Raw genomic sequence first — 15,524 nt, forward strand, 5'->3', positions numbered from 1 at the left:
CCACCTGAAGCTATGTAGCACTAACTATGAGACTCAAGTTGCAGTCTGCTCCTCTGGGATTATACCACCCAGTCAATAGGCAACACCAGAGCTAGCAGAAAATAAAGCAGGGGTGAAATCCAGCAGGTTTTGACAGGTTCTGGAGAACCGGTAGCGGAAATTTTGAGTAGTTTGGAGAACCGGAAAATACCACCTCTGGCTGGCCCCGGAGTGAGGTGGGAATGGAGATTTTGCAATATCCTGCCTCTGCCATGCCCACCAAGCCATGCCCACAGAACTGGTAGTAAAAAAAAAAGAATTTCACCACTGGAATAAAGGGTATGGGGTACTGAGTAACTGGAATCCTTTTTGAGGGTTTTTGCCAGATATTTTGATGGAGAAGATGAAGTGGCTTTTCTTGAAGAGATCTTCTAGCTGTATTGGAGAACTGTCCACCTTCTTCTTTAAGGGAAGGTTGTTGAGAAGCTAATGGGCCTTCAGTTGGAACTGAAGAAGCTTTTTGGAGGAAAAGAACCATTTTCAAGCAAAACCAAGGAAGTCCGGTTGCCTTTTGAAAAAGCACCTTTGGGATAACCATGACCTGGATGACTGAGAATCTCCATAGACTCTTGAATTGGTGGCACTCTATAGGCTCAACAACAGTCTCCTTCTAAACTGCTTCAAAGTGTTAAGATAGAAAGCTTTGTTCTGCCATGATTCTACTTCTCTCTTAAGTGGGTGATGCCAGTCAGTTTGAGGGATTGGCCTGATTGATATTCCCAGTGGTGGGCCACAGAGTTTGTTCTACTTCCCTCTGTTCTGTAACACCTGCATGAGACTGCAAGGAGATGTTACCTGTCAATTTAAGATACAGTATCATTAGTATGCTGCTGATGTCCAGATGAATATCTATAGCCTGGGTTAGGCTAAAGATGCTGTAGAATTCTTGACTTAGTGCCCAGAGGCTGTGAGAGTGTGAATGGGACAACACAGAAACAGTCCTACCAAGACATGGTTTCTATTTGTGCAGTAATAATTTCTTTTTATGTTCCAGTCAGCTCTAGAGAGGGTTTTGCTCTCCTTGATAGAACGAGTTTACAATTTGGGAGACCTAGAGTCAGTTCCTGCTGGTTTCACAGGTGGAAACCGGGCATGGCCAGTGTTACCTTTGCTCAAATTCAGCCAGTGTGTAGCATTCCTACTTGGAGCAAAAGATCTTGGTGGCATAATTCAAAATTTTCTCATTAATGGATGAAACGGATGCAAAGGTTTGACACCAAACTGCCTTTGAATTCTATTCTGAAATGTAACTGGTGTAAAATATAGCAAACCTGGCCCTAGTTGGCAAGAACAAACAAATCCATTCTTTTCAAAGTTTGTTTACATAAATCAACAATCAGCCTAATTTATATAATTTGTAATTTGCATCAGTTCACATCTTTTGTGTCATGTAATGCTCTATTGTTATTTGGAGCAATTTAATTTGGATTTAATAGACGTTCAGATTTAATGGACACCTTTCTCCCAAAATGGTCTACTAAATCAAGGTTTTGCAGTTAGTCCTTGACTTAACAATGTTAACAACAGTTAACAATGGTATGATGGCTTCGAAAATAGTGACTTACAACCTGTCTTTAGAGTAATGACTGCCCCATCATCCCCATGGCCACAACTGGGACCGTTGCCAACTGGCTCCCATTTATGACTTTGTAGACTATCTTGTAGTTATGTGATTGCGATATGTGACCTTCCCATCTAGCTTCTGAGAGGCAAAATCAATTGGGGAAGCCAGAGTCATTTAATGACTGCATGGTCCACTTAACAACCATGCAATTTGCTTAATAACCACAGTAAAAAATAATTGTAAAATTGAGTCCACTCATATGATGACTCACTTAATAACTACATTGCTTGGCAACTTAAAGTCCAATCCCAATTGTGGTCATAAGTCGAGCACAACCTCTACAGTATTAACTGAAAATATGGGTGAGTGTAAAACTGTTTTACATGCAGTTGACACATTGTAAGACTGTATTTCCAGTTTTCTTAATATAAAATTTAAGCACCATATTTAGTTGTTTTCCTCACTATTGTAGATGTGATAAAATCTCCAGCTAGAGTGTGCGTGTGTGCGTGTGAAGAGAGGGCACAGAGAGTGGCACAGACCTTACCTCCCTCAAATTCCCTAAAGCTTTTATCTGACCATTCCCAAGAGAATGTAATCAGTCTGGTCAGATTCTTGTAAATACAACAATATTTACAGTTATCCTTTATTGTCGTAATAGGAGTGGTGTGGTGGCCTAGAGGTGGAGCTCTCGCCTCACAACCAGGGGGCTAAGAGTTCGATCCTAGGCAGGGGCAGATATTTCTCTCTCTGGGCACAATGAGAATTTATCTGCTGAACAAAACTCTGCATTGGTGACAGGGAGGGCGTCTAGCCATTAAACAATCTGCTAGCTCCATTCAGTTGCTTAGATTCCACCCCACAAGGGATTATGGGGTCCTTAAAAGAAGATGATGATTCTTTATTATGCCTGACAGTGTGGGCCTGTTCCTTGTGCCTTGACAGTGAATAAAATTGGATGCCACTGGATTCTTGTGGAAATAGTGGTATGTTAAGGGCTTGAGGTTTCAGGTGGCATCTAGACTTTTTCATTTATCTTGATGAAACTGCCTACGGTCAGTTTTCCCCCCACCCCAACCAGTTAATTTAAATTCTAGAAAGTGGCTTGCAATTGGCAGAGATTTTAGAATTTCTAAGAGCAGTAGTCATCAATCCTTTCAGGCAATAAATGCCAAAAGTTAAAAACAATTGCAATCTCATGGAATTTCAGTGATCAGTTCCCCAAGACTTTAGCATTCGTGCTTAAAATTACAAATGGCTTCAATATGCTTGCCATCCTTCTGGGATTTCAACCATTTTTAGTAATGATTTTTTAAATATATATATAAAATTTTGAGGTTCCATGAGATGTTATAAACACACTGGTTCTCATAGGTTCTGCATAGCCTATCCTGCTTTAGAGTATCCAAAATTAATTGAATGTCATTAAAATTGAATGATAAGGTAGTTCTCCCCATTTTTATTGCATCATAATACACTATTCAAAAAAGTCAATGGCAAGGACATCTAAATCAGTTTTTCAATACTCAAATTCTGGTTAACTACGTATTAGGAAATATGGGTTTAATTTTCTATGCTTTCATTGGAATATATTTGGCTTTGATAATTGGCTGGAATAAAATAAAATAAAATTCAGTTCCTTTTCGGAGCTAAATCTGTAGATAATTATTTGACTCCACTATAAGCTAAGCAGTGAGGATTTTTATTTGTTTGGAGATCTATTTCATTATAGTTGTATATTAATTATTATATTAATCTATTGAATTATAGTTAATCCTTCTATAGTTGGATAGTGACTCATAGACATAGATTTAATTCTTTTACTCCCAAGAAGCTCAGTTTAAAAATAATTTAGAAAACTTTAGGGTAGCCTTTGGACTTCACATAATATTGTCACCATGACTCAATGTATCTTAACTTTTTAATACTTAATAGCTGAGTTTAATTAACTTCAAAGTATTTCACCAGAATACATTTATTTCAGCAAATAATGTTTGGTCTTGATGCCAAAAGTGGTTTTAATAGTTACATTATGGTATTTTGAAAGATGCATTGAAAACATTGAAAGATCCTTCTTAAAATGAAATCAATATTAACAAAAACTTGTTTAGCTTCTACAAGTAGTCCTTGACTTACAACTGTAATTGAGCCCAGAAGTATGTTTGTAAGCCACCTGACTAGAGGTACGGTAATTTTCTGTCCTTTTTCACACAGTCCTTAAGCGAACAAGTGATTGTTAAGCAAACCCATTCATTTGAATGGGCTTTTTGGCCTGAAACTGGCAAAAAATGCCAGAAATTGGCAAAAAAAAACACCTCTCAAATTGCACATGACTGCAGAATGCCACAACTGTTCATAAAACTGACATGACTGTGGGGGAGGCTGTGCATTCATTTAAGATGGTTTGGGAGGGCTTTATGGGCTGTAAAGCACCCATTCCATTGCCGTTGTAATTTAGCATAGTCATAAGACTGGTGTCAGGCCTGGAAGCCGTCTTTTGCATTGGGCCTTCCGGCCTGCCACATTCAATAACTGTTGCAAAATGGGAGGGGGGATTATATGGAGTGTGGGAGATATATAGCCAAAATAACATTCCTCTCTCAGAGAGTCAAGGACATCTTGCCCTGCACCTGGAGAGAAGTGAATAGGAGGCATCTCCAGTTGGGACGGTGCCTGATTGGGCCAGGTGACAAACATGTGGGTGCTGGGCAGGAGCTTGGGCTTTTACTTGGGTGGGGAACACCTGGAAGTTTTCATATTGTGCCAATATGACATCTCTAACAAAAGGGAACTTTGAGGCATCTCAAGCCTCGAAGTCTTCTTTTGTTGGGGGTGTTACCTGGAACCCTGACAACTGGTCATTAAGCAAGGACCACCTGTACTAGATATTTCAGAGTATGTTTAGTAATTCCACTGCTAAATTGGCATTTGAAATACAAAGGTCTGTCAATATGATTTCATAACAGTGACTGTTTGTCAAGGATGCCTGTTTTCCCCAGACTTTATCCCTAGCTATATGGATTTTATTAACAAGCAAGGAAAATCTGTATGAGAGGTCTGAGCTTGCTGGTTTTCTTGCACATGTTTCATTACCTAAACTGCAGTCCACCAGCTAATGAAACATCTGCAAGAGAACTACCAAACTCAGAGAGCACCAAGAACTCTTCATTTCAACCCTGAGCTCCAAATATTTTTTTTTCTGTTGGGAAATCTGTATATCTGGCATACTAAATAAAATACAGGAATCACTGCCCTACTTAGAGCAATGATTATTATTTTCTTGGACACACAAGGAATTTGTCTTTGGTGCATATGCTCTCAGTGTACGTAAAGAAAAATAAAATAGAATACATTCATCAAGAATCATAAGATACAACACTTAGTGATAGTCATAGGTTACTAATAAGCAATCAAATTATACGAGGAAACAAACAATATAAATTTTAAAGATACAAGCAACATGGTTATAGTCATAAGTGGAAAGAGAGAGGTACTAGGAAGGAAAAGAATAATAATAGTAATATAGTCTTAGTAGGTAATTTGACAGTGTTGTGGGAATTAGTTGTTTAGCAGAGTGATGGCATTCGGGAAAAAACTGTCCTTGTGTCTAGTTGTTCTGGTGTGCAGTGCCCTATAGCATCGTTTTGAGGGTAGAAGTTGGAGCAATTTATGTCCAGGAAATGAGGAGTCTGTAGATATTTTCACAGCCCTCTTTTTGACTCATGCAGTATATAGGTCCTCGATGGAAGGCAGGTTGGTAGCAATTGTTTTTTCTGCAGTTCTAATTATGCGTTGAAATCTGTATCTGCCTTGTTTGGTTACAGAGTCTCTCTCTCTCTCTCTCTCTCTCTCTCTCTCTCTCTCTCTCTCTCTCTCTCTCTCTCTCTCTCTCTCTCTCTCCTACCTACCTACCTACCTACCTACCTACCTACCTACCTCCCTACCTACCATCTACAGTTCCTTCCTTCTGTGTTGTGTTTTTAAGAGGTATTATTTTTGGTAACATTTTATATATGGCCAGTATGTGCTGAATTATAGATCAGAATAGTCATTTTTTAATATATATATATTTTCCTTTTCCTTAATCAAGAAAAATGTTTGTAGAGGAGAGGGAATTGATGTCTATGATTTGATCATCTTCATCCATCTTTCCTCATGGGGAAATGGGGAACCATTCCTGCACTGTATAGCTGTGGGAAGGGAATCTCAGGCGCTATAGGGAGTCATTCAGCCAATGCACAGAGGCACCTATGTTTGTACAGCTCTATTCTCCTGTTACTAATCTTCTAAAAATTGGAAGGAGATTTATTATTTAGTAAGCAGTGTGACACATCTCCCCCCCTCCCCTATAACTAAGAGCTCCCAAAGGATCTGCAACTGAACTGGTGCAAAGAGCAAGCTTATCTTGTCAATAATAGGAAGGGTAGGAACAGATTACTTAAGATCACACCTGGAATCCTGCATTCCAGTTTTGGTAACCACATTACAAAAAAGATGTTGAGACTCTGGAAAATGTGCAAAGAAGAACAACTAAGTTGATTAAAGACCTGGAGACTAAAATATAAGAAGGGTCGCAGGAACTGAGTATTACTCTAGAGAAAAGAAGGACTGGAGGTGACATGATAGCAGTATTCCAGTATTTGGAATTAAGAGCCACAGTGGCGCAGTGGTTAGAGTGCAGTACTGCAGGCTACTTCTGCTGATCACCAGCTGCCAGCAGTTTACAGATCGAATCTCATCAGGCTCAAAGTTGACTCAGCCTTCCATCCTTCCGAGGTGGGTAAAATGAGGACCCAGATTGTTGGGGGCAATAGGCTGACTCTGTAAGCCGCTTAGAGAGGGCTGTAAAACACTGTGAAGCGGTATAAGTCTAAGTGCTATTGCTATTTGAGAGGCTGTCACGAAGAAGAGGGGGTCAACTTATTTTCCAAAACAGGCAAGATAAGAAACAGTGGATGGGAATTAACCAAGGAGAGAAGCAACCTGGAATTAAGGAGAAACTTGCTAACAGTGAGAACAATTAATCAGTGGAATAGCTTGCCTCCAGAAGTTGTGGGTGCCTCCATCACTGGAATTTTGTAATGAGACTGGATAGCTACTGTACCTGTCTGAAATGGTAAAGAGTCTCCTGCTTTAGCAGGAGGTTGGGCTAGAAGACCTCCCAAGTCCCTTCCAGCTGTAGTTGGATTACTTACTCTCTGAAATTATGGGACCGCACTTTGGTTTGGCTAGATCAATTATCCGTGGTGTGGGAACTGCAGTTAAGGCTCCTTTTCTCACCTAAACAAAAGAAACAAAGCTTGTCTTTTCCACGAATGAATTTAAATGTCCCCTATCACCACAGTCCAAACTGAGAACAAGTACAAATTAGCATGAAGATGCTGCCAATCAAATTTTACCACAGCTTTATCATCCCTCTTCTGGATCAGATTAAAAACCCATGAGCTGTGTTTACACCACAGGATTAACCGTCAGTGATCTATGAACTGTGTTCCTACCACATGCTTGTCCCATGCCACTTTTCAAGCCATGATGTCACTCTAGGTCTATAATTATAACTTGTGGCAGCCACTGTGTAGATTCAGTATGTGAAAACAACTTCCTTTTGGGGGATCTAAACCTTTTTTTAAAAAAGTTTTTTTATTTTTTTATCAACATATCAATGCGTCAACACTGGCACCTGGGTGTCATACATTCTAATACAAATAAAATGGGTGGGTAACTGCTGGCGTTACTGTCTGTTCACTGCTTGTGCGCACGTCGGATGTGCGCTGTGCATGAACAGTTGCCTATAAATTGTTCTGTGGAATGTGCAGAACATTAAAAAAGGAGTAAAAAACATGCAGTCAACAGCATGGGTGACCGGGGAACTGGTTCAGGGGCGTGGCCAGCCTGCCATCCCTACCAGTTCAGCAACCCAGTCGCAATTTCCACTCTCGGTTCGCCCAAACGTGTGCGAACCAGTAGTAACCCACCTCTGAAATAAAACTAATAAAATTAATCATAATTATTGCATTCAACCAACTTATATATTTCTAATAGGAGTACATACTTACATTGCAGTTGGTCATTATTCAATTATTCCATGTTTTCTCTTGTTATTGCTTTTATTTTATTATATAAAAACATGTACATTAATATTCCCCCTTTCTCTTATTTCTATCTCTTATTCTAACTTTTAATTATATCACCGTTTATTAAAAGACGTTTTCTTTCTACCCTATCTAACTTCTAATCATGTCACCTACCTAAAAAAGGAAAGGAGAGAGAAAAAGAAAAGCAAATCAGAAAAATAACCATAAAAAGAAATCATCTATCCATCGCCTCATGCTCACTTCAGTACTTAAATTGCTATGCTTTTTTTTTACTTGTCTCCCATATTCCTCTCTTGGATCTTTCTCTCTCCCTGCATCTATTTTTTGGCTGTTCAATCTAGGTATTTCTCCCATCTCTACACTCTTCCACTGCCTAGTTTTCAAAATTTCTGCCCAAACCCCTGTCTCCCTTTCAAAAGTAGAACAATTAATCAGTGGAACAGCTTGCCTCCAGAAGTTGTGAATGCCCCAACGTCTTTAAGAAGATGTTGGATAGCCATTTGCCTGAAATGGTATAGGGTTTCCTGCCTAGGCAGGGGGTGGGACTAGAAGACCTCCAAGGTCCCTTCCAACTCTGCTATTGTATTATTGTATTATTGTATTGTAAAAGTATCTTCCTGTATCTCCAATTCTGGGGATCTAAATCTTCTATTATTCAACATTGTTGGATGACCCATGATGTTATACAGTTAGTCCTTGAGTTACAACAGTTTAGTGATCAGTTAAAAGAAGCAACGGCACTGAAAAAAAGTGACATTACCATTTTTCACACAACCTTTGTAGCATACCCATGATCATGTGATCAAAATTCAGATGCTGGGCAACAGTTCTAGTGTGGCTCACCAGCAGAGCTGGCAGCAGATTCAGAAGTAAGGAGGTGGAGAGGAACATGGGCCAGTCCTGGGGTCTGGGGATGGCTCAGACGAGGGCTCTGCGTCAGAGGCAGAGAGGGAACCAAGGCCATCCGGTAGTTATTAGCTGCCTCCGGAGCCTCTGGAGTCTGACATCAGCGAGGCAGAAGAACAATGGGAGCCTGTTCCCAGTGTGCGCATGCGCAGAGCTGCCAGAAGGCAAGAACAATTAGGAAAACAGGGTCGACTTGGGAGTAAGGCTTGGAGACGATTGGCCCCTCCCATAAGACATAAAAGAGGAGCGAATGGGACATGAGCTTTTGCAGGAAGCAATTAGTTCATCTGGTCGGTTCAAGCTTTGAAAAGTTCTGTTTTACTCTGTGCTAATTTTGGCCTTGCTCTGCATTTGGCAATTAGGTCTCTGGCAGCATTCCAAGGGAGACAAGGTGGGTGTTTATCAACATTCCCCTGAAAGACTGTGGCAACTCGAGCAGACATCTGTCGGAACCTTCGCAGACTGTTTGTGAAGCCTTGCGGACGGTTAATGACCATAATTTACAGCCGTATAAATAAAAGAGGTTTTTGGGGACTAAGATTGTGATTTATGCTTTCTGAGGAAGCCTAGGTCAGAACATGGTCATACTTGTGACCGTTTCTGTGTCCCAAGGTCATGCGATCCCCTTTTGCAACCTTTTGACAAGCAAAGTCAGTGAGTACGTTTTAGTTACTTAGTAATCATGTTAGTAACTTATCAACAACTGTAGCAAGAATGGTCATAAAACGGGGCAAAACTCACTTAACAAATGTCTCACTTAACAACAGAAATATTGGGCTGAATTGTGATCTTAAGTCAAGGACCACCTGTCCTGTACTATTTTGAGGCAGAAAGGTTTTGCCTATTTCATGTTTTTAAGTCATGGTTGTGTGACTCTCCCCCTTTTGCATTTTTCTGCACCCTTCCCTTTACCCTTTTGGCACTTCTAAGTCCTTTCATTTAGTCATTTTCAAAGTTTCCTGTTTCTGAAGCAGGTAAAAACACATTGTTGGTTTTGATAGTTTTCAGGGTGTGTTCAAGATTTTTATTTTTTGTATGCTGGGTGAATCTTATGTATATTTATTTATTAAATTTATATGCTGCCCATTACACTGTCAAACGACTCTGGATGGCTTACAAGCAGTGGTGGGATTCAAATTTTTTTACTACTGGTTCTGTGGGCGTGGCTTGGTGGACATGGCATGGCTTGGTGGGTGTGGCTTGGTGGGCGTGACAGGGGAAGGATACTGTAAAATCCCCATTCCCTCCCCACTCCAGGGGAAGGTTACTGCAAAATCCCCATTTTTCTCCCAATCAGCTGGGACTCGGGAGACAGAGAATAGATGGGGGCAGGGGCAGTTTATTTACCGGTTCTCTGAACTACTCAAAATTTCCGCTACCAGTTCTCCAGAACTGGTTAGAAGCTGCTGAATACCACTTCTGCTTACAAGAATGTTCCTTTGTATTCTCATTTGGACACCTTCTCTTGCAGTGCCTTAGCGAAATGGATTTTGCTCCCTCTTAGGGACTGACTGTTCTGTTTAAGAATGTACGAGGAATTATTGTGAAACTAGTGGGAAAATAACCACAATTCAGCTTCTGTCTTGAAAGTAACTACAATTTAAGATCTGTCTTACTTATTTTCAGGTTTGCAAATGCTGCATGGCAGCTTAGTTCTATGGGGAATATATTCTCTTGGGGTATGAGTGAACAAGAAAGAAAGGATGGAGAGAACAGAACAAAGGAGACTAACACGCTACAAAAAACGTGGAAGCAGGTATGGGGAGAGACAGGGCCACATACATAGAACACACCTGACTGAGGGGTTGACTAAATTTTGGGGTTTAATTTTAATCTTATTTAAGTAGTAAGTGCACAAAATAATAAATTTCCTTTTTTATATCTTCTTTTTGTAGATCATCCATTGGGGCAAAAAATTCAGTGACATTGTCTTGGCCACTCCCATCCGGTCACATGACTGCCAAGCCACTCCCACCCGGTCACATGGCCGGCAAGCCACTCCCACCTGGTCACATGGCTGGCAAGCCACTCCCACAAAGGAGGCCACACCCACAGAGTAGGTTCCAAAAAATTTTGAAACCCACCACTGGGTTTACACAATAGATTCAATTGCATTAAGACTGACTTCACATAAATTGGTAAGCCGCTAGAAAACCAGGGGTGGGATTTTACCGGTTCAGACCAGTTCAGGTGAACTGGTAGCTCCGACCCTCAGCTGGGAGCAAATCGGTTTGCTCCAATGATGAAGTGGGCCCGCCTGCCCGCTCCTGCGCTTAACTCATCTACCGTATTTTTCGGAGTATCAGATGCATCTTTTTCCCCCCAAAAAGAGGGTGAATATTTTGGTGCATCTTATACACTGAATACAGCATTTTTGCCCTATTGAAACTCTGCCCTCTTTGCAAAAATGGATGTGCAGAGGGTTTGGGAGGCTTGCAAAGTCTGGAGAGGGCAAAAATGAGTAAACGTTTTGCTCGTTTTTGGGGCCTCCAGCCTCCAGGAGCACTCTACAAGCCTCTCAAAGCTCTGCATGCACCCCCCCCCCCCTTTTGTGTGTGCAAAAAACGAGGTATGCAGACTGTTTGGAAGGCATGCAGAGTGTAAAAACTTTTTTTTTAATTTACCTCTTCAAAATCATGGTGCGTCTTATACTCTGATGCGTCTTATAGTCTGAAAAATACAGTATATCTTCTCAGCTGAGTCATGCGGAAGAGCGGATTGCCGCGCCTCAGCTGTTTTCCTCCCCAGCAGTAATGTGGAGTTACATTTTCTCAAAACTGTGCATCATGCGAAGCGCACAATCACTGAACTGGTTGTTAAAACCGGTAGGATCCCACCACTGTAAACAAAACCCTGACCTGGGTTAAAACTCACCTAAAGCAGCATAAAAAGAGCCAACAAAGGATGGTGTGAGGCATGAGTTATTTATCAGGGGCCTATCAAAGACCACACTCCATAAGAATAGATAAGATCCCAATGGAAAAAAATGCATTTGATTCTGTTCAAACACAGCTAGGAGTTTGCAGGACTGTTCAAAATCAAAGCAGTCACTTTGAATTCAAAACGCACGGTTACCAGCCTACACTGTTTCAACCACTACAGAAAGGTGTTAAGTCTGAAATTGGTGTTTTGTGCTTGACCCAACCATTTTGCACTCATAACATTTCCACAACAGTCCAAGCGGTGTCAAAACACTTCTGGTAAAGTGCTCTTAAAGCGCAGCGGTTTTGAACCTAGAATATTGAACAGGATATTATAATCTTGAAAGAAATGTTAGAGTTCAAAATATTTTGAATTCAAGTGCGCCATTAATTAATATGCTACCCCTTGGGGGGGGGGAGGCAGATAGCTACATAAATTTGAGTAATAAATAAATAAGAAATAAATGTAATTTGTCATCTTAAAAGTAGTTTTGTGACATTGCTAAGCAAAGCTGCCAGGGTGGCTGCATTCATACCATAAGTCAGATGGGTCTAATATGGAATTGGATCATTTGTGGTTCACTCAGAGGTGGGTTTCTAACGGTTCGGCCCAGTTCGTCCAAATAGGTAGTAACTCGGCTGGACATGTCACCGTACCGGTTCTATCCTGGGTGCCGCCATTTTTATTTTCTGTTCTGCACATGCGCAGAACAATCTTCATTGAAAGCATGTATTTCCCCCCCTCCTTTTTTTTTAATGGTGTGCGCATGCCAGTCCCAGAAAGGTCCCAGAGATGGGCCATTTTTTGCAAAAATGGAGGCATTTTTGGCATCCCTCAGCCCCCAGAACCACTTTGCAGGCTTCAGCAGGGCTGAGGGATGCCAAAAATGCCTTCAGTTTTGTGAAAAACGGACCAAAACACAGAGGTGTTTTTGCCTCCCCCCAGCCCTGCTGAAGCCTGCAGAGTGTCCCTGGGGCCGGGGAGGACAAAAACTTTTTTTCTTGCTGGGTAGTTTGTACGTGCTCCCTTAGCTCCAGCGACGCTGGAGGCGCCCCCCCCCCCCTGGTAAAAACTTTTCGCTGTTTCGATGGGCATGGCTTGGTGAGGGGGTCATGTGACTTAAGTGTGCGTGAGTGATGTCAAGTTGGCTATGCCCACTCAGTCGCATGCCCACCGATCTAGCCACGCCCACCGAACCGGTGGTAAAATTTTTTGAAACCCACCCCTGGGTTCACTGTGTTGTGGAAAGAACTCAACTACAGGTAGTCCTCAAATTATGACTGCAATTGAACTCAGAATTTAGGTTGCTAAGCAAGACAATTGTTAAGTGAGTTGTGCTCCATTTTACAACCTTTTTTGCCATAGCTGTTAAGTGAATCGCTGCAGTTGTTAAGTCAGAAGCATGGATGTTACGTCAAGCTGGCTTCCCCATGGAGTTGGCTTGGCAGAAGGTCGCAAAAAGTGATCACATGACCCTGGACACTTGAAATGTCATAAATATGAGTCAGTTGCAAAACGTCCAATTTTGATCATGTGGGGATGCTGCAACAGTTGTAAATATGAAAATGGCCATAAGGGACTTTTCCCAGTGCCATGTAACTTTGAATAATCACTAAGCCAATGGTTGTAAATCAAGGACTTTCTGTATGGTCTCAGCATGTCATGCGGTCCAGGCTCTTATATTACCATATTTTTTGGAGTATAAGACGCTCCGAAGTATAAGATGCACCTAGCTTTTGGGGAGGAAAACAAGGGGGGAAAAATCTGCCTCCCAGCAATTTGCCTCCTTGCAGCAAACGGTACAGAAGATATACACTGTTTGTGGTGTTACATTTCAGACTGTACTAGTACAGATGTTAAAATCGATGTGGCTTTCTGGAAATATACATTATTCTGTGCCATTTAAAAGAAAATACAATAGCACTGGTCATCTTCAAATCAAGCATTTCTTTTAAAAAGCTTCTTCGTTTTGTTAAGTTATCTAAAACAATAATAAAGCAGCCTTTTAAAAAGTCTAATAATTTGAACATTCTATAGGCATTTATAATTATTGACTTACCTCCTTTCAGCAAACAGCCTGATTAGAAGAAGAAAAAATCTGCCTCTGCCTCCCAGCAATTTGCCTCCTTGCAGCAAACAGCAAGTTTCACTTTCAGTTTAAGCACGATCAGCTGTTTCAGGCTGCAGGGATTGCCATAGCCTATTGCCGCCTCCGCTAGCCCCATTTTCTCCGTTTGCTGCAAGGAGGCAGAGGCCAAAGGGTAGGTGTGGGCGGGTGGGGCTACATTCGGTGTATAACACGCACCCAAATTTTCACCCTCTTTTGAGGGGGAAAAAGGTGCGTCTTATACTCCGAAAAATACAGTAAGTCACAATTTATTTGTTTAGGTGCAGCGTGTTCTCGGAACATGGCGGTTATTTTCAGGATTTAACTTGTGTGAACCTGCTACTAAATAATTTCTATTGCTCCTCTGCTTCTATGCTGGCTGTACCGACTTATAGTGGATTTTCAAGTTCTGAAAAAAAGTTTCTACCAGTCTATTCTGGAGTTGCAGAGACCACATCAGAAGAGAAACAAACATCTTGAAATGTCATTCAGAACCAGGGGTGTGTTGCTGGGGGTTTGGGAGAACTTCTAGCTAAGATTCTGTGCAGTTCAGAGAACCCCCAAATCCCACTTCTGGTTGGCCCCGCCCACCCTGTCCCTCCCAGGATTCCCCACGTGGCCTGTTTTGGATGCAGGTAAGTGCAGGACGCACTTGGAGGCTCAGAGAGGGCAAAAAACGGCCCTACCGGAAGTTTGGGAATGCCAGAAATGGGCCCATTTCTGGCCTCCAGTGGGCCTCCGGAACCTGGGGATGCTGTTTTGGCCCTCCCGAAGGCTCAAGGAAAGCATTCGGAGCCAGGGGAGGGCAAAAATACACACACACCCTGCCCTGGTGCAGGAGGCCGACTAGGCCATGCCCACCATGGCCACACCCACCCATCAACCAGGCAGAGAACCTCTTGCTAAAATTTTTGAAGCCCAATGGTGGAGGAGGGGGTCCATCTCTAGTTGGTTTGGGATAGTGCATCCATTCTGGGTCTCTTTTTCAGTGGATTTTGACACCATTGATCACGGTATACTTCCGGATCAGGGAGTAGTGGTGTGAGGCATGGGGCCAGGGGTGAAATCCAGCAAGTTCTGACAGGTTCTGGAGAACCGGTAGCAGAAATTTTGACTAGTTCAGAAAATCGGCAAATGACACCTCTGGTTGGCCTGAGAGTGGGTGGGAATGGAGATTTTGCAGTACCCTTCCCCTGAAATGGGGTGGGAATGCAGAATTTGCAATATCATTCCCCTGCCATGCCTACCAAGCCACGTCCGCCAAGCCACACTGCATCCACCAAGCCACGCCCACAGAACCGGTAGTAAAAGAAAAAGAATTTCACCACTGCATGGGGCTATGGAGAGTCCCTTTCTTTGCAGCTAGTTTCAGTCATTGTTGAAGGATCTGTTTCTAGGCCGTACTTTGCAGGATGCCCCCTGTCTCTTCTTGGTCAACATCTGCATCAGGGGTGTCCAACCTTAGCAACTTTAAGATGTGTGGACTGCAACTCCTAGAATTTCCCAAGCCAGAATGTGCCAAAGAAATCCAGATGGATGATATCACCCAGTCTTTATGTAGACCAGGTGTGTCTCCATGACTGGCTGGGGAATTCTGGGAGTTGAAGTCCATATATCTTAAAGATGCCAAGATTGGCAACTCCTGATCTGCATGAAGGCTGAGTGATGTCATCCATTTGGACTTTGCCAACACATTCTACATGTCCTTGAGGGGCCCAGAATTCTACAGCTTGAGCACTTTTGAGCATTTCCCAATGCAAACACATAACACCACAGCTGCATAACTTGTACTGGCTTCCAGTGGGTTTCTGAGTGCATTTCAAGGTACTGGTTGTCATCCATAAAGCTGTACATGGTACAAGGCCAGATTATTTGTAGGTTCTCTTGTCTC

At 42.1% G+C, this 15,524-nt stretch overlaps 1 protein-coding gene across 1 annotated transcript in view; it reads right to left on the reverse strand.

Annotated features, from left to right (window-relative positions):
• SPMAP2 (sperm microtubule associated protein 2) overlaps positions 1-15,524 on the reverse strand; it is a 46,257-nt gene that overhangs the window by 2,124 nt on the left and 28,609 nt on the right. The window contains exon 6 of the mRNA XM_081939975.1: positions 6,799-6,883. Within this exon, the coding sequence (XP_081796101.1) occupies positions 6,799-6,883 (85 nt within the window). The remainder of the gene's footprint in view (positions 1-6,798; positions 6,884-15,524) is intronic.

This window comes from Natrix helvetica (assembly GCF_964273705.1).
Source record: "Natrix helvetica genome assembly, chromosome: 1".
NCBI classification, from domain to species: domain Eukaryota; kingdom Metazoa; phylum Chordata; class Lepidosauria; order Squamata; family Natricidae; genus Natrix; species Natrix helvetica.